This window comes from Pelodiscus sinensis, chromosome 2 (assembly GCF_049634645.1).
Source record: "Pelodiscus sinensis isolate JC-2024 chromosome 2, ASM4963464v1, whole genome shotgun sequence".
Lineage (NCBI taxonomy): Eukaryota > Metazoa > Chordata > Testudines > Trionychidae > Pelodiscus > Pelodiscus sinensis.
Window position 1 is genome coordinate 243,565,631 of NC_134712.1, and position 19,332 is coordinate 243,584,962.

General features: G+C 48.0%; 1 protein-coding gene across 9 annotated transcripts in view; it reads right to left on the bottom strand.

The window, feature by feature from the left end:
• The window catches only part of ACTR3B (actin related protein 3B), a 75,927-nt gene that overhangs the window by 31,133 nt on the left and 25,462 nt on the right, over positions 1 to 19,332 (bottom strand). For all 9 annotated transcript variants that reach the window (XM_075922782.1, XM_075922773.1, XM_075922781.1 and 6 more), the window contains 3 exons: positions 18,088 to 18,231; positions 15,008 to 15,181; positions 2,767 to 2,859 (listed from right to left, as the gene is read on the bottom strand). In XM_075922782.1, the coding sequence (XP_075778897.1) occupies positions 2,767 to 2,859; positions 15,008 to 15,181; positions 18,088 to 18,231 (411 nt within the window). The remainder of the gene's footprint in view (positions 1 to 2,766; positions 2,860 to 15,007; positions 15,182 to 18,087; positions 18,232 to 19,332) is intronic.

Below are 19,332 nucleotides of genomic sequence, written 5' to 3' on the forward strand. Positions count from 1 at the left end.
GAAAGAGCAGTACTTCTCATCCATTATTTTGGAACTATTAATTTTATGTATAAACAAAGGAATCAATACTTCCCAGAAATAAAGTTAAGCTGGAGTAATAGGGATTTAAAAAAAAACCAACTTGGCAGTACTATGTATAAGAAGTAAAGTAAACGGGGGGAGAAGGCAAAAATATCTTAGTTGGTGACTTAGTCAAGGAAAGGTGACTTGCCAGGTTGATTTTGATGCAGAAATAGCTGCCAGCCGTAGCTTTTATGAACTAACAAAGTGGCAACCCCGGTAGTCATTATTGCATGCAGCCAAGTCATAGCGTTATGATCCTGACAGACCTCAGATTAATTCAGCATGGAACTGATCCATATTTGCCAGGGAGCCCTCTCTCTCCCCACCCCAAAAAAGAAGCACTTACATGTGGAGGAGACTGGTACTAGCAATTCAGGAGGTGGCATTCTTTCATAAAGTCAATAGTAATTAATTCCCTAGCATTGGGTTCAGGGAACGTCCTGGTGGAGTGGTGGTGTTTTAAAAAGAAAAAAAAAAGTTCAGACAGTCTAAATACCTGTGGGCACTGAAGATATCATTAGACTTTTTACAAATGTAGAAAAAAAATCTTGGGATCCTAATCAAAATGCCAAATATGGTACAGGCAGTCCCCGGGTTACATACAAGATAGGGACTGTAGGTTTGTTCTTAAGTTGAATCTGTATGTAAGTCGGAACTAGCGTCCAGATTCAGCTGCTGCTGAAACTGACCAGCGGCTGATTCCAGGAAGCCCGGGGCACAGCAGCTGGGGTGCTGCCAGGTTGGTCCAGTAGCGCCGAGAGCGGCGCTGCGAGACCAACCAGCAGCGCCCCAGCTGCTCTACCACAGGCGTCCCCGAGAAAAGCCTGGTCTGCTGGGGGGGGGGGGGGGGTACTAGCTGCACCCCTCCCCAGCAGACCAGGGAGACGTACGCGGCGGGACCGAGACGTGCCGCGGTCCCGCCGCCCGGTCCTCTGCGTCTCCCTGGTCTGCTGGGGCCCCCCCAGTGGCACGTCTGGGCGGTCCCCCCGCCCGGGTCCTCCGCGGCTTTGCTCTGCGTCTCCCTGGTCTGCTGGGGGGTGGCCCCCCAACAGACCAGGGGGCCGCGGAGCAAAGCCACGGAGGACCCGGGCGGCGGGGACTGCCAGTAATCTATTGCAAAGTTATCCTACCTCATCAACTTTATAGATTATTTTTTACTTCCTGTCCTGAACTGTTGTTCAGGCTTGCTGTGCAGGATTCATTAGATCTCTTATCTAGTCCCTGCTCTAGACAAAATATTTTGAGCTAGCAAAGAAAAAGGAAGAGAGCATTAAAATGGAGACTTTAAGTACAAAACCCACTCATATCTGGAAAGGCCAAGACCTAACTTTTAAGTGAATAACCCACTCACAAATTTGGTCACAAATCATCTACTGGTGCTGAAATGTGACTGACTTAGCATACCTACTTTACTGTGCAAAATGATCTCCAGCAGCATCTCACATACACCCCTTTGAAAGGCCAACATTATTTTATAACTCAAACACCTCAACAAGCACCACTAAAAATAGAGAATTTTTTCCTGTGTGTCTGGCTGGTGAGTCTTACCCACATGCTCAGGGTTTAGCTGATTGCCATATTTGGGGTCGGGAAGGAATTTTCCTCCAGGGTAGATTGGCAGAGGCCCTGGATGTTTTTCGCCTTCCGTTCTAGCATTGGGGACGGATCCCTTACTGGAGGATTCTCTGTATCTCGGGGTCTTTAACCCATCATTTGAAGACTTCAATATTTGAGATATAGGTGAGAGGCTTATTCTAGGAGTGAGTGGGTGAGATTCTGTGGCCTGCATTGTGCAGGGGGTCAGACTAGATGATCATGGTGGTCCCTTCTGACCTTAAGTCTATGAGTCTATAAAATTCAACAACTAAAGATGTATCTGAGGTCAGCAATGAGAAGATCAAGTGATCTTCTTACTCAATTTATATGAAAACTACCACCACCTATAAAAAAACATATCTGCACAATAACCTGGCATCTTCTATTCATATGAAGTGTATCATGGCTGCAAGGGTGGCAAACAATTAGCAACATAAGCTGTCCTTCCATCTCAAAAGGAAAGCTCACTGTGGGCCTATGCTTTTAAATCCTCAGTCTGATTTTTGGCACTGTAATTAAGGTACCCCCATTTTCACATTCTAACAAGTCAATAACAAAGACCTCTCTTGGCTGAGGCCTGATAAATGTATACAGGGTTAGGAGCCTGGATCATGTAATTGTTTTTTTATTTATGTATTTTAATATCTAGCTTCAGTATTTAGGGTTTTTTGGGGGGGGGAAGGTGGGAAATGCAAAAGTCAAAATTACCAAAAACATACCATTGTTTGAAAACTTGTATAATAATAAATTTCTGGGAACTCAAGTTACAGATTCCAAGTGTGGCTTGGTCAAGTTACTTAACTTCTCTGCCTCAGTTCCTCCACTGGTAACATGGATATAACACTTACCTATTTCACATCACTATTGTAAGAATTCAAATGCTTTGAAAATGAAAGGCAATAAATACAAGGTAGTTTCCCATGAGAAATCCAAGTTGTCTGGATTTCCCAAAAAAGTCTCCCACAACCCCCAAGAACTACTTGTACCTAGAGCTTATACTTCCCATGCCAAATGGGAATGGTATTTACTTCACCTGAAAATTAAAGGTCCTTATTCTCACAATGTATGTCTATGTACGTAAGTTAGTCTTACCCCAAAAGACCATACCTTATATAATGGACGACGAACATCAATGGGACAATTCTGTATAACTTCATCAACAACATCCGAAATGGATTCGATAAAATCTGGATTAGCAAGCTAAAAGAAGTGGAATACAAACATACAAATTAACTCTAAAGTCCTCTGATGTGATTTCCATGAATGATACATTGCAGCAACATTTTTTCTGTAAGAATTCACTAGGGCTAATGTTGCTTCTACTTATTGAACATGGTCTATACTTATAGTGACCAAAATAAACCCTTCTCTATATAAACAAAAAGGGAATTAATATCCCAAAGGTGTTACATTTTCTCACTGTTGTAACAAAATACAGGCTTTATTTCACACTCCAAATCTTTAGACTAAATTTAATGTGTGTCCTCTCTTAGTAGTATTAATTCCAAATCATGTATTTTAATGCCATAAGTATATATTTTGGGAGGATATGTATCTACAGATATGTAAACATACACAATAACTAAAGTTCAAGTAATAGTGTAGCACTTTAGCCCTGATGTATACTAAGGAATTATTTCAAAATAACAAGCGGAATGAACACACTAGCAAGCCCATTATTTCAAAATAAAGGCCTGGTTATTTCAAAATAAGTCCTGCTTTCCACAAGGAACAACACTTATTTTGAAATAGTTATTTCGAAATAGCAATAGTGCTGATGCTCCACTGCTATTTCAAAGTAACTACTCCACAGAATCATTCGAAGTAACTACTCCCCAGTGCTTCCAGGGGCTCTAAGTTGAGGTAGTGCATCCACATTAGGGTGCCTGCCTTGGACTAATTTCGAGGCTTCTCTGTAGTATGGACACGCTATTTCAAAATAGTTATTTCAGAATAAGTTATTTCAAAATAAATTTCCTAGTGCAGACATGCCCCTAGAGACTAACAAATATTTTTTGTTATAAATATAAATAAATGAGTTTTCATGGGCAAAACCCACTTCCTCTGAGGAACGCTCATGATAATATATATATAATTTGTTAGTCTCTAGGGGAACGTCTACGCAGCAGAGCTAAAGTCAAATTAAGCTACACAACTTCAGCTACGTCAACTGTGTAGCTTAAGTTGAAATAGCTTAATTTGGCTTTTGGCACGGTCTACATAGCAAGAAGTCAAAGAAAGAACATGCTTCCTTCGACTTCCCATATTCCTCATGAAATGAGGGTTACCATGAGTCAGAGTAAGAAGTCCTCCAGCTTGACATTATTTTGAAATAAAGGCATGTAGTGTAAACGTGCACTATGTTATTTCGGTGGCTCAGAAGACAAAGCCTAAAGTGCTACAGGACTACTCGTTGTTTTTAAAGTTACAGACTAACACAAGTACCCCTTTGAGACTTCTAAAATTCAAGTGTGTGGCATATATATTTTTAGGAAATATAAAACATTAAGATTGAGAAATTAAGCACTCGTACTTTAGAAGATTAGGTATGAGCTCTTTTGCAATACAGGCGGTCCCCGGGTTAATCAGTCCGACTTACGTTGGACCCCTAGTTACGAACGGGGGGGGGGCCCCGCTAGTGCGGGGTACCTCCCCCACTGTCACCGCCTCTGGCGGCGCAGGGGGCGCTTCCCCCCAGCAGACCAGGGAGACACGGAGCGGCTTTTCTCGCCGCGGAGGATGCGGGCGGCGGGACCGCCGAGACGCGCCGCAGTCCCGCCACCCGCGTCCTCCGCAGCGAGAAAAGCCACTCTGCATCTCCCTGGTCTGCTGGGGGGGGGCACTAGCACTCCCTCCCCCCCCCCCCCCCCCCAGCAGAACAGGCTTTTCTCGCCGACGCCTGGGGTAGAGCAGCTGGGGGGCTGCCGGGTTGATCCCACAGCGCCGAGGTGCAGCGCTGCAGGGACCAACCCAGCAGTGCCCCAGCTGCTCTGTCCAGGCGTCCAGATTCAGCCGCTGTTGAAACTGATCAGTGGCTGATTCCAGGAAGCCCGGGGCAGAGCAGCTCTGCCTCAGGCTTCCTGTAGTCAGCTGCTGGTCAGTTTCAGCAGCGGCTGACTTGGGAACACCTGGGGCAGAGCAGCTGGGGTGCTGCCGGGTTGGTCCAGTAGCACCGAGGAGCAGCGCTGCGGGACCAACCCAGCAGCACCCCAGCTGCTCTGCCCCAGGCGTGTCCGATTCAGCCGCTGCTGGTCAGTTTCAACAGCGGCTGAATCTGGACGTCAGTTCTAACTTACATACAAATTCAACTTAAGAACAAACCTACAGTCCCTATCTTGTACGTAACCCGGGGACTGCCTGTATTTAAGTCTGTCATAAGGTACTGTGGCAAGGGCCCCTCTTCTCCAAGCCACTACTGGGGTTTTGCAGCGGGTCTCAGTAGTAGGGAGCCCAAGCCAGGGGCCCACAGGCTCCCTCCCCTGCTGCCTTTACCTAATGCTGGTCCAACTTGTTCTCTCCTTTTCTTCCTCTCTGCCTCTCCACCACCTTCCTTTCGTCCTCTCACTCCTCTCCCCAGCCTCCAACTGATGAGGCTTTTAAAGGCCCTCAGAGAGTCAGCAGAGAAGTCAGCTGGCCCCAATTTGCCTGAGCCAGCTCCCTCCCAGCTGCACCTAATTGTGCTGCAGTTCTCTGCTTTTCTAACAGGAGTTTTTCCCTTTTGGGCTGCCTTTTTGCCTCTCTGCAGCAGCTCCCTGGCCGGACCCTGTCACACATCCCCCCACTCTGCTCAACCCCATGGGGTTGGGTTACTTGGGTCGGACAACAATGCACCCTTGACAACCCGTCTGCATTCCCATGCTGGGTCCCTGATCTGTGTTGCACACGGAAGTGGAAGGGCTGCAGGGACAGGAACCATCGGGTAACCCTCGCATTTCTGTCCTTGTTTCGATGCATCCACTGCAGAGGCGCATGATCGGTGACCAGGGTAAACTTCCGCCCGAGAAGGTAGTAGCGAAGGCTTTCCATGGCCCACTTTACTGCAAGACATTCTCTTTCTACCACGGCATAATTTTGTTCCCTCGGCAGAAGCTTCCTGCTGAGATACAGGATTGGGTGCTCCTCTTCTCCCACCATTTGAGACAATACAGCTCCCAGTCCTACTTCGGAGGCATCCGTCTGCAAGATAAACTCCTTCTTAAAATCAGGGGCTATGAGAACTGGATTGCCACAGAGGGCATTCTTGAGATCTTTAAAAGCTTCTTCCGTTTCCATGGTCCACTTTACAATGTCGGGACCACGTGCTCTAGTCAGGTTGGTCAGAGGGCAGGCCCTGGAGGCAAAGTTGGGGATGAACCTGCGGTAATACCCCACCAACCCTAAGAATGCCCTGACCTGCTTTTTCCGGGTTGGTCGGGGCCAATTCTGTATTGCATCCACTTTGTTGAGCTGGGGCCTCACTACCCCCCTTCCCACAATATACCCAAGATATTTGGCCTCGGCCAGTCCAATTGTACACTTTGCGGGGTTCGCCGTAAGTCCTGCTCTTCTTAATGTCTCCAATACTGCCTCTACTTTTTCAATGTGTGTGTCCCAGTTAGGACTGTGGACCACAACATCATCCAAATAGGCAGCTGCGTACTTGGCATGAGGCCGCAACAGCTTGTCCATGAGCCTTTGAAACGTTGCAGGAGCCCCATGCAAACCAAAAGGGAGGACCGTGTACTGAAAGAGACCCTCCGGAGTTGAAAAGGCTGTCTTTTCTTTGGCCCCTGGTGCTAAGGGGATCTGCCAGTAACCCTTAGTCAAATCGAGGGTGGATAGAAATCGGGCCTTGCCCAGTTGGTCAATGAGTTCATCCACCCTTGGCATGGGATAGGCATCAAATTTGGATACTTCGTTTAATTTTCGAAAGTCATTGCAAAAGCGCCGGCTTCCATCCGGCTTGGGCACCATAACAATAGGGCTAGACCACTGGCTATGGGACTCTTCAATGACTCCGAGCTTCAGCATTTTCTCCACTTCAGCTTGGACCTCTTTTCGTTTTGCCTCAGGTATCCGGTATGGCTTAACGTGCACCTTCACCCCGGGGTCTGTGATGATGTCATGGTAAACCTCCGTAGTTCTACCCGGTTCTGTCGAAAACACATCCTGATTCCTCTCAATCATGTCGGCTGCTTCGGCCTGTTGGTCTGGGGTCAGTTCGGGAGATATTCCCACCTGCCTTGGTGGGTTTTCCCCTTGGGGTGGTGGCCCCAGCACAACCAAGGCCACTTCTCTGTCTCGCCAGGGTTTTAGCAGGTTGACATGATATACCTGCTCAGGCTTTCGCCGGCCAGGCTGGCGAACCTTATAGTTTACCTCTCCCACTGCTTCTATTATTTCATATGGCCCCTGCCATTGGGCTAGGAGCTTACTCTCCGCTGTCGGCACTAGCACCATCACCCGGTCTCCCACCTGGAACTTCCGGGCGGTTGCTCGCCGGTTGTAATAGACCTGTTGGGCTTCCTGTGCCTTTTCTAGGTGCTCCCGCACTATGGGGGTGACTCTGGCTATCCTGTCCCTCATTTGGAGCACATGATCAACTACATTTCTCCCCAGGTTAGGCTGTTCCTCCCAGGCTTCCTTAGCAAGGTCTAGTATGCCCCGTGGGTTACGCCCATACAAAAGTTCAAACGGGGAGAAGCCAGTCGACGCTTGGGGAACCTCCCTTACTGCGAACATGAGGTAGGGTAGTAGCATATCCCAATCTTTGCCATCCCGGCTTACCACTTTCTTGAGCATACTTTTTAGTGTCCTGTTAAACCGTTCAACTAGACCATCGGTTTGAGGATGGTATACCGAGGTCCGCAGGGCCCGTATGCGGAGCAAGGTACACAAGTCTTTCATAAGCTTGGACACAAAGGGGGTCCCTTGGTCCGTTAGGATTTCTTTAGGAATCCCTACCCTAGAAAATATTTGAATTAGTTCCTTAGCGATGGTCTTGGATAGGGTGTTGCGTAGGGGCACTGCCTCTGGGTATCGAGTAGCATAGTCCACTACAACTAGTATGCTCTAATGGCCCCGGGCAGACTTCTCTAGTGGGCCAACTATGTCCATAGCGATCCGTTCAAAGGGGATTTCAATTATTGGTAGGGGTACTAACGGGGCCCTCAGGTGTGGTCGGGGCCCATGTAGTTGGCACTCCGGGCAGGAAGCACAATACCTCTGGACTTCTACATAGATCCCAGGCCAAAAGAACCTCCGAAGAATGCGGTCCAGGGTCTTATCCACCCCTAGATGTCCTCCAAATAGATGACTGTGTGCCAATTCCAGTATTGCCCTCTGGTGCTTCCGGGGTACCAAGAGTTGCTCCACCTCTTGGCCCTGTATATGAACTACCCTATAAAGAAGATCCCCCTTGATTATATAGAAGGGCCCCGTGCCCTTGTTCCTCCCCTCCACTGGGACCCCATTAACTTCAACCACCTCCTTACGGATATTCTGATACAGTGGATCATTGGCTTGGTCCTGCCCAAAGGTCTCCCTTGGGGATTTCACCTGCTCAGGCTCCAGGGAACCTAGCCCCCTTTCCTCCCTTGATGAGCTGGGCCCTGCTTCAGGCTCATCCTGTCCTGGGGCTTCGGCTCTAGTAGTTGGGTAGGCCTCCCCTTCTACCCGTGTCTGTTTCCGACCTTGGGTCAAGATCATGGTCCCCAATTTCTTTGAGGCCCTCCTCTCCCGTCGGGTTTTCCGGGGCTCCCCAGGCACCGAGAACAGGTCCTGGGAGAACTCATGGAAGGCTGGGAGGGAGCTATCCTCCTCCTCCCCGTCCCGTGGTAGTAGGTCACTAAACCTGGGGAAGTCTCGCCCAATGACCACCGGGTAGGGGAGCCTTGGGACCACCCCCACGGTTACCTCTGTAACCCGCCCTTGTACTTCTATTTCCACAGGGATGGTGGGGTAATAACTAGTATCCCCATGTACACAAGATACTCCAGTGTACTTGGCTCGAGTCAGCTGATTTTGCCCCACTAGCTTCCCTGAGACCAATGTAACCGCACTCCCGGAATCTACTAAGGCAGTAGTTTCTACCCCATTCATTTTCACGGGCTGGGTATTCTGATGGGGGCCCACTGCTACCCCTAGGAGGTTAACTAGAACACTTTGTAGGTTCCCCAGGTCACATTGCATAGGTTCGTCTATGTTAGGGCACTGAACCGCAATATGCCCTATCTCCCCACAGGCATAACACCTATAACCTGGGCGGGACAGCCCCTTTCGTTTTGGGCTGTTGGGTCTTGATCCCTGGCCCTCTCCTGTCCAGACCCCAAGGTCTCTTGCCCGTCCCGGCCTCTCTTCCGCCTCTTTTCTTCCTGTCTGGACTCGGTCAGAAACTTCAGGGGCACGGGTCCTTGGGGGGAAGGTGGACCTTCTGCTCTGCTGCACCTCGACTCTGGGGCTGCGGGAAAGTCCCTTAGCTGTCAATCGCCTCTCAACGAGAGCCACCAGTTCATCAAATGTCGTGGGGTCATTCTGGCCCACCCATTCCCGAAGGTCTGGGGGTAAACCCCTCATGTACCGATCAAGAACGATCACCTCGATAATCTTGTCGGGGTTGTGGATGTCGGGCCGCAGCCACTTCCGGGCCAGATGAACCAGATCAAACAACTGAGTTCTGGGGCCCTGGTCATCTCGATATCGCCAATTGTGAAATCTCTGGGCTCTCACTGCGACCGTGACCCCAGCCCGTGCCAGGATCTCTGCTTTCAGCTGGGGGTAGTCGGATGCAGCTTCCTCTGCCATGTCAAGGTATGCCTTCTGGGCTTCCCCGCTCAGAAAAGGGGCTAGAATGCTGGCCCACTGAGCTTGAGGCCAGGCCTCCCGCAAAGCTGTCCTTTCGAAGGCCAAGAGGTAGGCCTCAACCTCATCGTCTTTTGTCATTTTCTGTAAGTAGAAATTGGCCCGCAAGGGTCGAACCCCATCTTGATCACGCACCTGGACTGTCAGGGCTTTCAGCTGGGTCACCACCTCCTGCAGGGTGGCCCTGTCCTGGGCTACTTGACTCATCAACAACTGGTTGGTTTCTTGTTGGAGCCGCACCGACTCCTGCTGGGCAGCTGCTTGCACCCGAGTAGCCTCTTGTTGAGCCGCCGTGGCCTGCACCAGTGCTTTTACCAGGTCCTCCATGGGTACTTTGCTTTGCAAGGGGCCAACTTAGCTAGATTTGGGTTGCTGTGAGGCCTCACAGCCAAGATCCCACTCCTGGCACCACGTGTGGCAAGGGCCCCTCTTCTCCAAGCCACTACTGGGGTTTTGCAGCGGGTCTCAGTGGTAGGGAGCCCAAGCCAGGGGCCCACAGGCTCCCTCCCCTGCTGCCTTTACCTAATGCTGGTCCAACTTGTTCTCTCCTTTTCTTCCTCTCTGCCTCTCCACCACCTTCCTTTCGTCCTCTCACTCCTCTCCCCAGCCTCCAACTGATGAGGCTTTTAAAGGCCCTCAGAGAGTCAGCAGAGAAGTCAGCTGGCCCCAATTTGCCTGAGCCAGCTCCCTCCCAGCTGCACCTAATTGTGCTGCAGTTCTCTGCTTTTCTAACAGGAGTTTTTCCCTTTTGGGCTGCCTTTTTGCCTCTCTGCAGCAGCTCCCTGGCCGGACCCTGTCACAGTACCTTTAAATAACACTTACATTTCCAGAAGAAGGGCAGAAAAAACATGATTAGATTAACAATGAGGCAGGAGTGAGATTTGGAATTTTCTGACTTCAATGCTAAACATCTTAGCCAATGTTACTCTTCTGTTTTCTGCAGGGATTGAACTGGGATCTCTAGATCTAAAAATGTACTCAGCTAATGAATAAGGTCCAGTAGCTCAGAGGAAGTAGCAGACCCAAACAGAGCAGATAGTCACACTTTTTGCATGGATTACACTAACACTGCATTAACATAAATTTAGTTTCCCCTCACAATTAGGCAGGGGCAGGCTATGTCTCCCACAGGGAGTCAAGTTGGCCAGTGTTGGGGGAGTAGTGGCTGCACCACCCCAGGGCTGGTGGCAAGGTGACTGCAGTGCACCAGAGCAGGGGATGTGATGGCTGCACTGCCTAGCACACCAGGCCTAAGAAGTTGCCACCCCCATCCACCCAGCACTGGGGGCCAAAAGGGCACTGTGGTGAGGGTGCTTTGGGATCCTATAAGAAAGAGGCGTGGGGAGGAGGGATACAAAGGGAGAGACCAGGGGCTAGCTTTTCCAGCAAGCCAACTCACTGGCTTCCTATTATTTCCCTTTAAAAAGGGGCAAAACAAATCTTGTCCTTATCTGTACATGCCCTAGCATGTGCTAGGTTAAAGGCAAACCTGGCTAATGGCCTCTGAAACTGAAAGATCTCTATATAAGGGTGCGTCTACACTGCACCATTATTTCAAAATAACATTAGTTATTTCGAAACAACAATGCAAGCGTCTACACAGCCATTCCATTATTTCAAAATAATGGATGAACTTATTCCCAAATCTGTAAACCTCATTCTATGAGGAATAACGCCTATTCTGAAATAGCTATTTCAAAATAAGGTGTGTGTAGAGGCTCCACTGCTGCTATTTTGAAATAGCCCCTCCCCTATTCTAAATTATTCCTCCCCAGTGCCTCCTGGGGCTCTAAATTGAGATAGCACATCAACATTAGGGAAGCCTGCCTCCGACTAATTTTGAGGCTTCCCTGCAGTGTAGACATGCTATTCTGAAATAAGCTTTTCCAGAATAACTATTCGTGCAGTGTAGATGTACCCTGTTAGATTTAATGGGCATAATTTTTCTAAGGCTTTGTGTACACGATAAGCTAGAGGTGTAATTCCACTGCTCATGTGCACATCCTTGAACTGGCCATCACTGAGTTAGTATGAGCGAACATAAACACTCAGTAACACTAGCAGTGGCAGCAAAGAGTATGTACTCGACAAGGCTCTGCCATACATCTATTAACAGTGCCAATGCTCCCACTGCTATCTCGTGATTTATATTTGCTCTAGCTCAAGGAATGACATCATGAGTATATGTACACATGCAGTACACATCTGTAGCTTGGAGCCTACATTAATGGTAGACTTTGCTTAGAGTATTGAGTTACAAGTCAATCATCAAGTCACTCCACTAGATGAAGATAAAGCATTTCACCACAGCTGGGACCTTCTGTGGTGTGTTTATTAAAAATGTCAGAGATATGTTTCTTGCAGACCCTGCATCAGTGGCCTGAATGGACTAAAGTATTTTGTTTTGTGTTTTAACAGAACTGACGCATTCAGCTGACGTGCCAACCCAATTCTGTCTGGTGCAGGGATCCAACATTCAATAGCAATTCATTATGCCTGGATTCTTGAGTAGTGCAGGCAGTGCACTTGGCCTCCTGTCATCTCAGGATCAGTGCTAGAAGGCTCCAGAGGGAGCTACACTCAGCCTGCCAAGTCTTTGTAAAAATGTAAGGGGCCTGAAGAACGATAAAAAAATATAAATCTTCGGACTGTCAAAGATCATTGCCCTTCACTCAGATGCTAAGGATGAATATGGATTTAGAGGTGCAGTCTGCAGCATGTGCCAACACATATGAAGACCCAAGAGGGACAAACTGTCATACTGTGGATCACTCTTCATAGATTAACTTATGGGCCAACCTTTCCTTTCAATTACAACAGGTTTTAGAGACACACATTAGGAACATTCAGGCAATATTAATGAGACAAGATGAAAATAAACTCTTCTTTAATGGGGATTAAAATGTACCTGTGTGTGCACCTGTTGCTTTTTCCCCCCTCCTTAGATATATGATTTTTATATTTTTCAGTACCAAAATCGCTGCATCTGCCAACATTATTCTACTCTATCCTGATTATGCTGCCACTGTGCTGTATCCCTCCAATTCTGATCATGATTGACTTTACCCCAAACACAAAGTATTTGCACAGATGTTGAAAGGGATCTGTTTTTGGGGGGGAGGGATTGTCTTTAAAGTTTGGATGGGAAAAAAACCCTTCTGTATACATCCCAGCAGGAAGAGTAAGTGCTTTGAAACTGGACAGATGCTATACCATTGTCCAGAATTACTGCAGTATGTTTAGACCATTGCTTCAAGCTGTCTCACTGGCCCATGTACCAGCAAATACTTTCTAGCCACATAAATTTCCTTTCCTATTCAGTTGTATTTCTTCAGAGTAAGCTACTTAACACAAGTTGAACATACTGATTGCATCTCTTCCCTCTGATCCTGGCCTTCTGCAGGAGTGTACCTACTACCTAGAGCCGTGGTCACCAACAGGTCGATCGCGAACTACTGGCTGATCTCGAGGCCTCGACCAGTCGCTTGCGAGGCATCCTGTCCGCCCTGCCCCCATTTCCCTCCCACCCCTCAGAAGCCCCACTACCTACCTCAAGAGAAAACAGAGGTAGTGTCGGCTTCAGAAGTCCCGCAGCTTAGCGCCACTTCCGGCAATTCCAGAAGTGCGCTAGCTGCTCTGCCGGCCCCCTGCACCGCACAGGACGGGTGAGTCAGCCCCGCGGGAAGCTCGCAGGGGGTTTCCCAGCACGTGGGGGGGGTGTTGGCCCCGGGGCAGGCGTTCGCGAGGGGCTTCCCGGTGTGGGGGGGTTGGCACAGGGACAAGCGGGCGCGGGGCTTTCCTGCAGGGGGGGGAGGTGCTGGGCCCGGGGCAGACGTGCGCGCGCGCCTCCCTGCGCGGAGGGGTAGTTGGCCCCGGGGCAGGCGCCCACATGGGCTTCCCTGCATGAGTAGGGGGAGGGTCAGCCCCCTGGGCAGGCGCACGCGCACCGGGCTTCCCTGCATGGGTTGGCCCCGGGGCAGGCGCGCGCACACGGGGCTTCCCTGCGTGGGTGGGGGAGTCGGCCCCCTGGGCAGGCGCGTGCGCGCGGGGCTTCCCTGCACAGGGTGGGCGGGAGGGGTCGGCCTCGGGACAGGCACACACTGGTTTCCCTGGGGGGGGGGGGGGGGAGAATGCTGGAAGGAGGGAGATGCAGGTGACTCTCTGCCCCCACTGGCACCCCACTCCCCAGCCCCCACTTCCAAGCCACAGAACGCTGTCCCCACTCCCCTGTCCCTACTCCCCGAACTCTGTCCTCACTCCCGTCCCCACTCCCCAAACTCTGTCCCCACTGGCACTCTGTCCCCAGCTGCAGAAACCTGTCCCCACTGGCACTCTGTCCCCTGCTGCAGAACCCTGTCCTCTGCCCTCCCAGCACCCTGTTCCCTCTCCACTGCCCCCAGCCACAGTACTCTGTCCCCACAAAATGTATAATTATAAATGCTTCATTTTAGATTTAAATAGCATGAATAAAAAACAGACCATTTATTTCATAACTATAAACACATGATTTTAATTGTATGTATCGCATAATTTAAAAATAAACTGTTTATCAGAGTGTGTAAGTAAGGGCTGGGGATAGCAATTGATGGACAGGAGGAGAGTAGAGAGGGCGGGGCTTCAAGGAAGGGGCCGGGCGGTAGATCTTCGCCTGTTCTGAGATTTAAAAAGTGATCTTGGGTGTAAAAAGGTAGGAGAACACTGACCTAGAGGATACAGTTCACAAGTTGTCTGCATGGAAGAAAGGTAAGCATCTCTGCTTCCTTCTCCTTCCTACCGGTACCCTGCAAACCATCTGCCTGAGTCTTAAACTGAGTTCATTCCCTACCATGGGGTATCCTGTAGGAGCCTGACTATTCACCGCACCTATCACAACTGAGCTACTTGGTTGGGAAATATCATGACATGCCGGTTGTGCTTATACAATCAATGGTAACTTTACATATGCTCAGACCTGTTTAATGAAAGCTAATTTCAATAGACTTGATTCAAGGATGAATTTGGCCTTCAGTTTTACAAGACAAGTCATTTTAATAAGAAAACTCCAATGAACAGAGCTTATCTAAAAAGGCACCTCAAAAATAAGTGTCCAAGAATGAAAATATTACTTCTGGTAAATAGCTATGAGTAGGAGTAATATTCACAGGGTTTGACTATACAACTAAATATGCTGTATATAATTCATGAAGTTTGCACATTTAAACCAGTATTTTTAAAAAGGAAAAAAAAAAGCCTCAGGCAATTTCTGAGATGTCAGAGTATATTTTTCTTGTTTTGTTTAGGTTTCTGAAAAACGGGATGATTTAGACATTATATACCAACAAAGGAAAAACAAAACAACGGGAATTTAGCCATCTATTATTGTACTTCTATGCATATATTAAATGCAAGTCATCCAGCCCTCTCAGACAAGACTTACTGCTATAATTTCCACAGGGTGGTGCTCTTGCCTCAAAAATTATATTATACTTTGTCTTGAAAAAAATGTACTACTAGGCACTGTACTACTTACCTCAGGATGAAAGAAAATTTCAGGTCCAAGAAACCGTTCATAACCAACATCTATAATGAATTTTTTTTTGTTGATTGCGTTGATGCCCGTGTACTGTTTGATCCATTTTCGTGGATCTACATCATATTTGGCAAATTCTTTTACTATGTCAGGGCAAATGTAACAATATTTTTCCTGTAAAGAAATAACATGCTTTAAAATTGCCTAAACTGATCACATATAATAAATATACTAAGGAATATTTCAGGAAAACAGGGAAAATTGAAGCATTAAAAAAAGGTCTAAACCTATTACATTCTATTCACATTTGGTAAACACTGTTGTTACAGTTCTAGCCTTACTCTGAAGGAACAAGCTCTTCAGGAAAAGTCCGATCAATTTATTATGTGAGGCCCCCAATTCTTAAGTGAGATGCACAAGACCTAATTGATTTCAATGGGGCACCACACAAACTCCTTAACTCGGTGATTCTCAAACTTTTTGACCTATGGACCACCTCGCTCAATGTAAATCTTTCCACGGACCACCAGGTGCAAATGGAAACTCACCATTAATTACATAATTACACCCAAGCCATTTTACTAGTGCTGCAGCTAGGGAGAATGGCTTAAAGCACTTAATCTGTTTAATAATTTAAATTAAGTTTCTCATGTTTATCAAACTTCATTTTAAATAAAATATTAATTTATGTCCAACGCAAAAGGTTTCAATTGTTTATTTATGGCAGGTGTAGGGAACCATTTTTGTGTTGGAGCCACTGACCCACAGAAAAATCAGTTAGGGACCACACAAGTGAGAAAACACTCCTCCAAAAACCCTCACTGATGTGGCTCCCAACTGAGACATCTCACTCCTCTGGCATTCCAGCCCCACAGAGACACGGGAAGGAATAGGGAGGACTGAGGTTCAGGGCTTCCCATAGGTCAATTTACTTTTCTGGGCTGCCAGCGTTAATGGATTTCATGGACCCCCCTTAGGCTCTGGAATGGGGACAAAAACGAGGGGTTCAGTGTGTCGTACAGGGCTGCCAGTAAGCGGGATAGGGATGGGGTGCAAGAACTGGGAGGGACATGGGTGCAGAAGGGGGTGAGGGTGCAAGGTCTGTGTGGGAGGTATGATGCAGAAGCAGGCTAGGAATAGGGGGTCTGGTCAGTGGGGAGAGTGCAGGAGCAGCTTGGGGGTAGGGTGTCTAGCCAGGAGGGAGGATGCAGGAGCAGACTTGGGGCAGGGTGTCCGGCCAGGGGCAGGAAGATGGGGGCAGGAAGTGCCTGGGACTAAAGCTGGGGGGCAGACTGGCTGAAGGAGCTCATGGAGATGGAGGCAGAGTGCCCCTGGAAATAGGGCTGGGGTCAATGTGGCTCAGAGGGGGAAGGTTTCCAGGGAAATGGAGGGGCAGGAAGGCTGGGTGTGGTGCAGCAAGGTGAGGGTGGGTGGGATGGTGACCCCGGGGTGTACAGCCCTGCAGGGGATGGGTTCCACAAGGGTACAGTCCATGGCACTCTCAGGAGGCGGGAGCTGAGGCAGCTCAGTCCCTCCCTCCAGACCAAGCCCCGTGGGTGCAAAGCCCTGAAGGGCCCCGAACCCCACCTGCCTCTTGCGTGCGCAGGGTCCTCAGTTCCAGCATCGCCTCCTCTCACCACTGCTGAGCACGATGTAGCCCAACCTGCTGCCGGGGAAATGGGGGGCCACCAGCCACTTCTGCACTACGACAGCCCATCTCACCTAGCCGAGCTCCATGCAACCCAACCTGCTGCCTGGCCCACAGGACCAACCAAGAGACGCACCGTTCTTTCCATGGCAGTGGTGCTTCTCCATGTGTAGCTCCGCAGCCCGTGCAGTGGGGGTGTGAGTTTGCTTTCTTCACCTCTCTGCCTGCCGGCTGGAGCTAATGCTACAGCCTCACGGCTAAACGCCAACTCCTCGCTGCATGGGGCGGGGGGAGGGGTGAGCTCCTGCCACAGGGTTCCTGGGAGACCACCGCAGGCCACTAGTGGTCCACGGATCACACTTTGAGAACCACTGCCTTAGCTGTATGGAATGTTACTGAAATTAATGAGTCTGTAAAGACAGAAGGTCCACCTGTATGCAGTTAGCTGCAAGATCAGAATTAGGTGATCATCTCAATAATATTGTATAAGACCCAAAACTAAAAGTTTTATGATGAATTTTCTTAACTATCGTGGCATCTTGGCGCAGCCCCTCCTCCTCTTTCTGCCTGGGACTGGAATGCAAGCACCAGCAGCCTAGACCCAGGTCAGTAATAAGGTGTGGGGGGTTTTTTGTGTGGTTTTTTTGTTTTTGTTTTTGCTCTTCACTGGTGTGTGGCCCCTGACAAAAGAAAGTTCTCTTGAAAGCCAGAATCAAATGCCAATTTCACACTTAAAGCATATACATAGTAACCCTAAAGAAAAACCTTGTTTGATAATTATCAGTATTTCTCCTTGCTTCCCTTTACACCAAGGTGGGCAATAACTTTTGCAGGGGGGACCCATTCATGAACTTTGGTTCGTAATCATGGTCCAGCTCTGCCCCCGCGCCTCCTGAAGGGGTCTGAAACATAAAGGGAACCACCCCTTCCATCGGGCCTGGACAAAATATAGCCCATGGGCCAGATCCAGCCAGCCAAGCCACCGGCTTGATCCAGCCCACAAATGTAGCGGGGAGCCCCAGGCAGGCTACCTGCTTGCCCCGCAGACCGCTTAGAAAAGTGGCTGAAGGCCCATTTTTCTTTAAAAACTATGAGCCCGAAGGGGAGGCTTCAGGCACTGCCCTGCCCCCAGCACAATCCCAATGGCTGGTTTTGCCCAAATGCCTCGTAATCGACTGGTCAGGGCCTTGCGATCAACACGTCGAGGCCTCGCGATCGACAGGTTGGTGACCACGGGCCTAGAGGAAACCGCCAGCTGTTTTGAACACATTTTCCCCTCATTTTGTGAAGAGATTAAACAGAAGGAAAAGTATAGTTAGACAATTCCTATATTTGTGTAAGTAAAAAGGGCCACAGACAGTATGTTAAAAACAAAAGAAAACAAAAATCTGCCTCTCTTTAAACGAAGGCAACTTTCACATCAAATTTTTACCTTTATAGCTTTTGCTGTCTCCAGAGACTGTTCAGGTGGAATTCCCACCTCCCTGTCCCTTAGGAGCTGCTGAATGAAGTATGTAATATCTCTCCCTGCAACAGGGATATGTTTGATGCAACTTCCAATTACATATCCTTCTGCCTATGGGGGGAAAAAAAGGCTTAGAAAAAGCTCATGTATGAAGCACCAAAAGTTAACAGAAGCATATAATGTTCATTTTTACCCAGGAGATTCTTAGTTTATTTGTTTTAACTAAAAGTGAAACTTTGACACCTCTCAGAGTGACCTCACATTTGTAAACACCTACTTTCTAAGGTACTTGATTACTATGTGCACAACTGATGTTGCTTAATGTTATATCAGCAGTGAGTGTAAAAAAAGATGAGTAAAAGGCTAATCTTAAATTCATGTTGAAGATAGAGATGTTCCAACTATGTCATCTTTTTCAGGAATGTAGGGTGTGTCAATCTTTTTTTAATAAAGTACCCCTTTTCAAAAAAAAATTATAAGTACCCCCAGTATTTACAGTTTTCAGACGCACATTTTTTTCTACCGTGGCAACACATTTGTTTAGATAACTTAATTGTAGCCGGGTGGGCGATGCAATTTTTGGGTGTAAAAAGTACAAAAACAACAAAGCTCTGTAAAACTTAAAACAAAAATTGAGTTTTCTCCAAATTTCAGTTGTGTTGATGTACCCCCAGACTTCTCTCAAGTACCCCTAATGGTACTCAAACCACTGGGTGAGAAACACTGATCTACAAAATGCAAAAAGTACTCCTGAGTAGAGAAAGCAGGTATCCTGCATAAAAAAATTGATAGAAAAGAAAAGGCTTTACAAAAATATCGAAAAACAAAAAAGGTATTCAAGGGAAGGGAAGTGGCCAATGAGCACAGTAAAGAGAAGTAATGGAATTCTGAGAAAAAGGAAGAGGGTAATATTGGCCATAGCCAGTAACAGCAATGACTACTACAGCAATGACTACTTCATATGGCAAGCTTGTTTAGTTTCCAATAGTTCCCATTTGATGGCAAATAATGCACAGTACAGATAATCACAAACATGCAATAAACCTAAACATTTGAATGGAGCCCACAGCACTGTAATATATTCCAGTATTCAGAGGTCATTCAGGCATATTATGTCTCCCGCAAATATACTGAGTGCCATAATTGGAACAGAAATTACAATCATTATTTCTCTACTCTAATCTTTGTATCCTAAGACATTTAGACAATTAG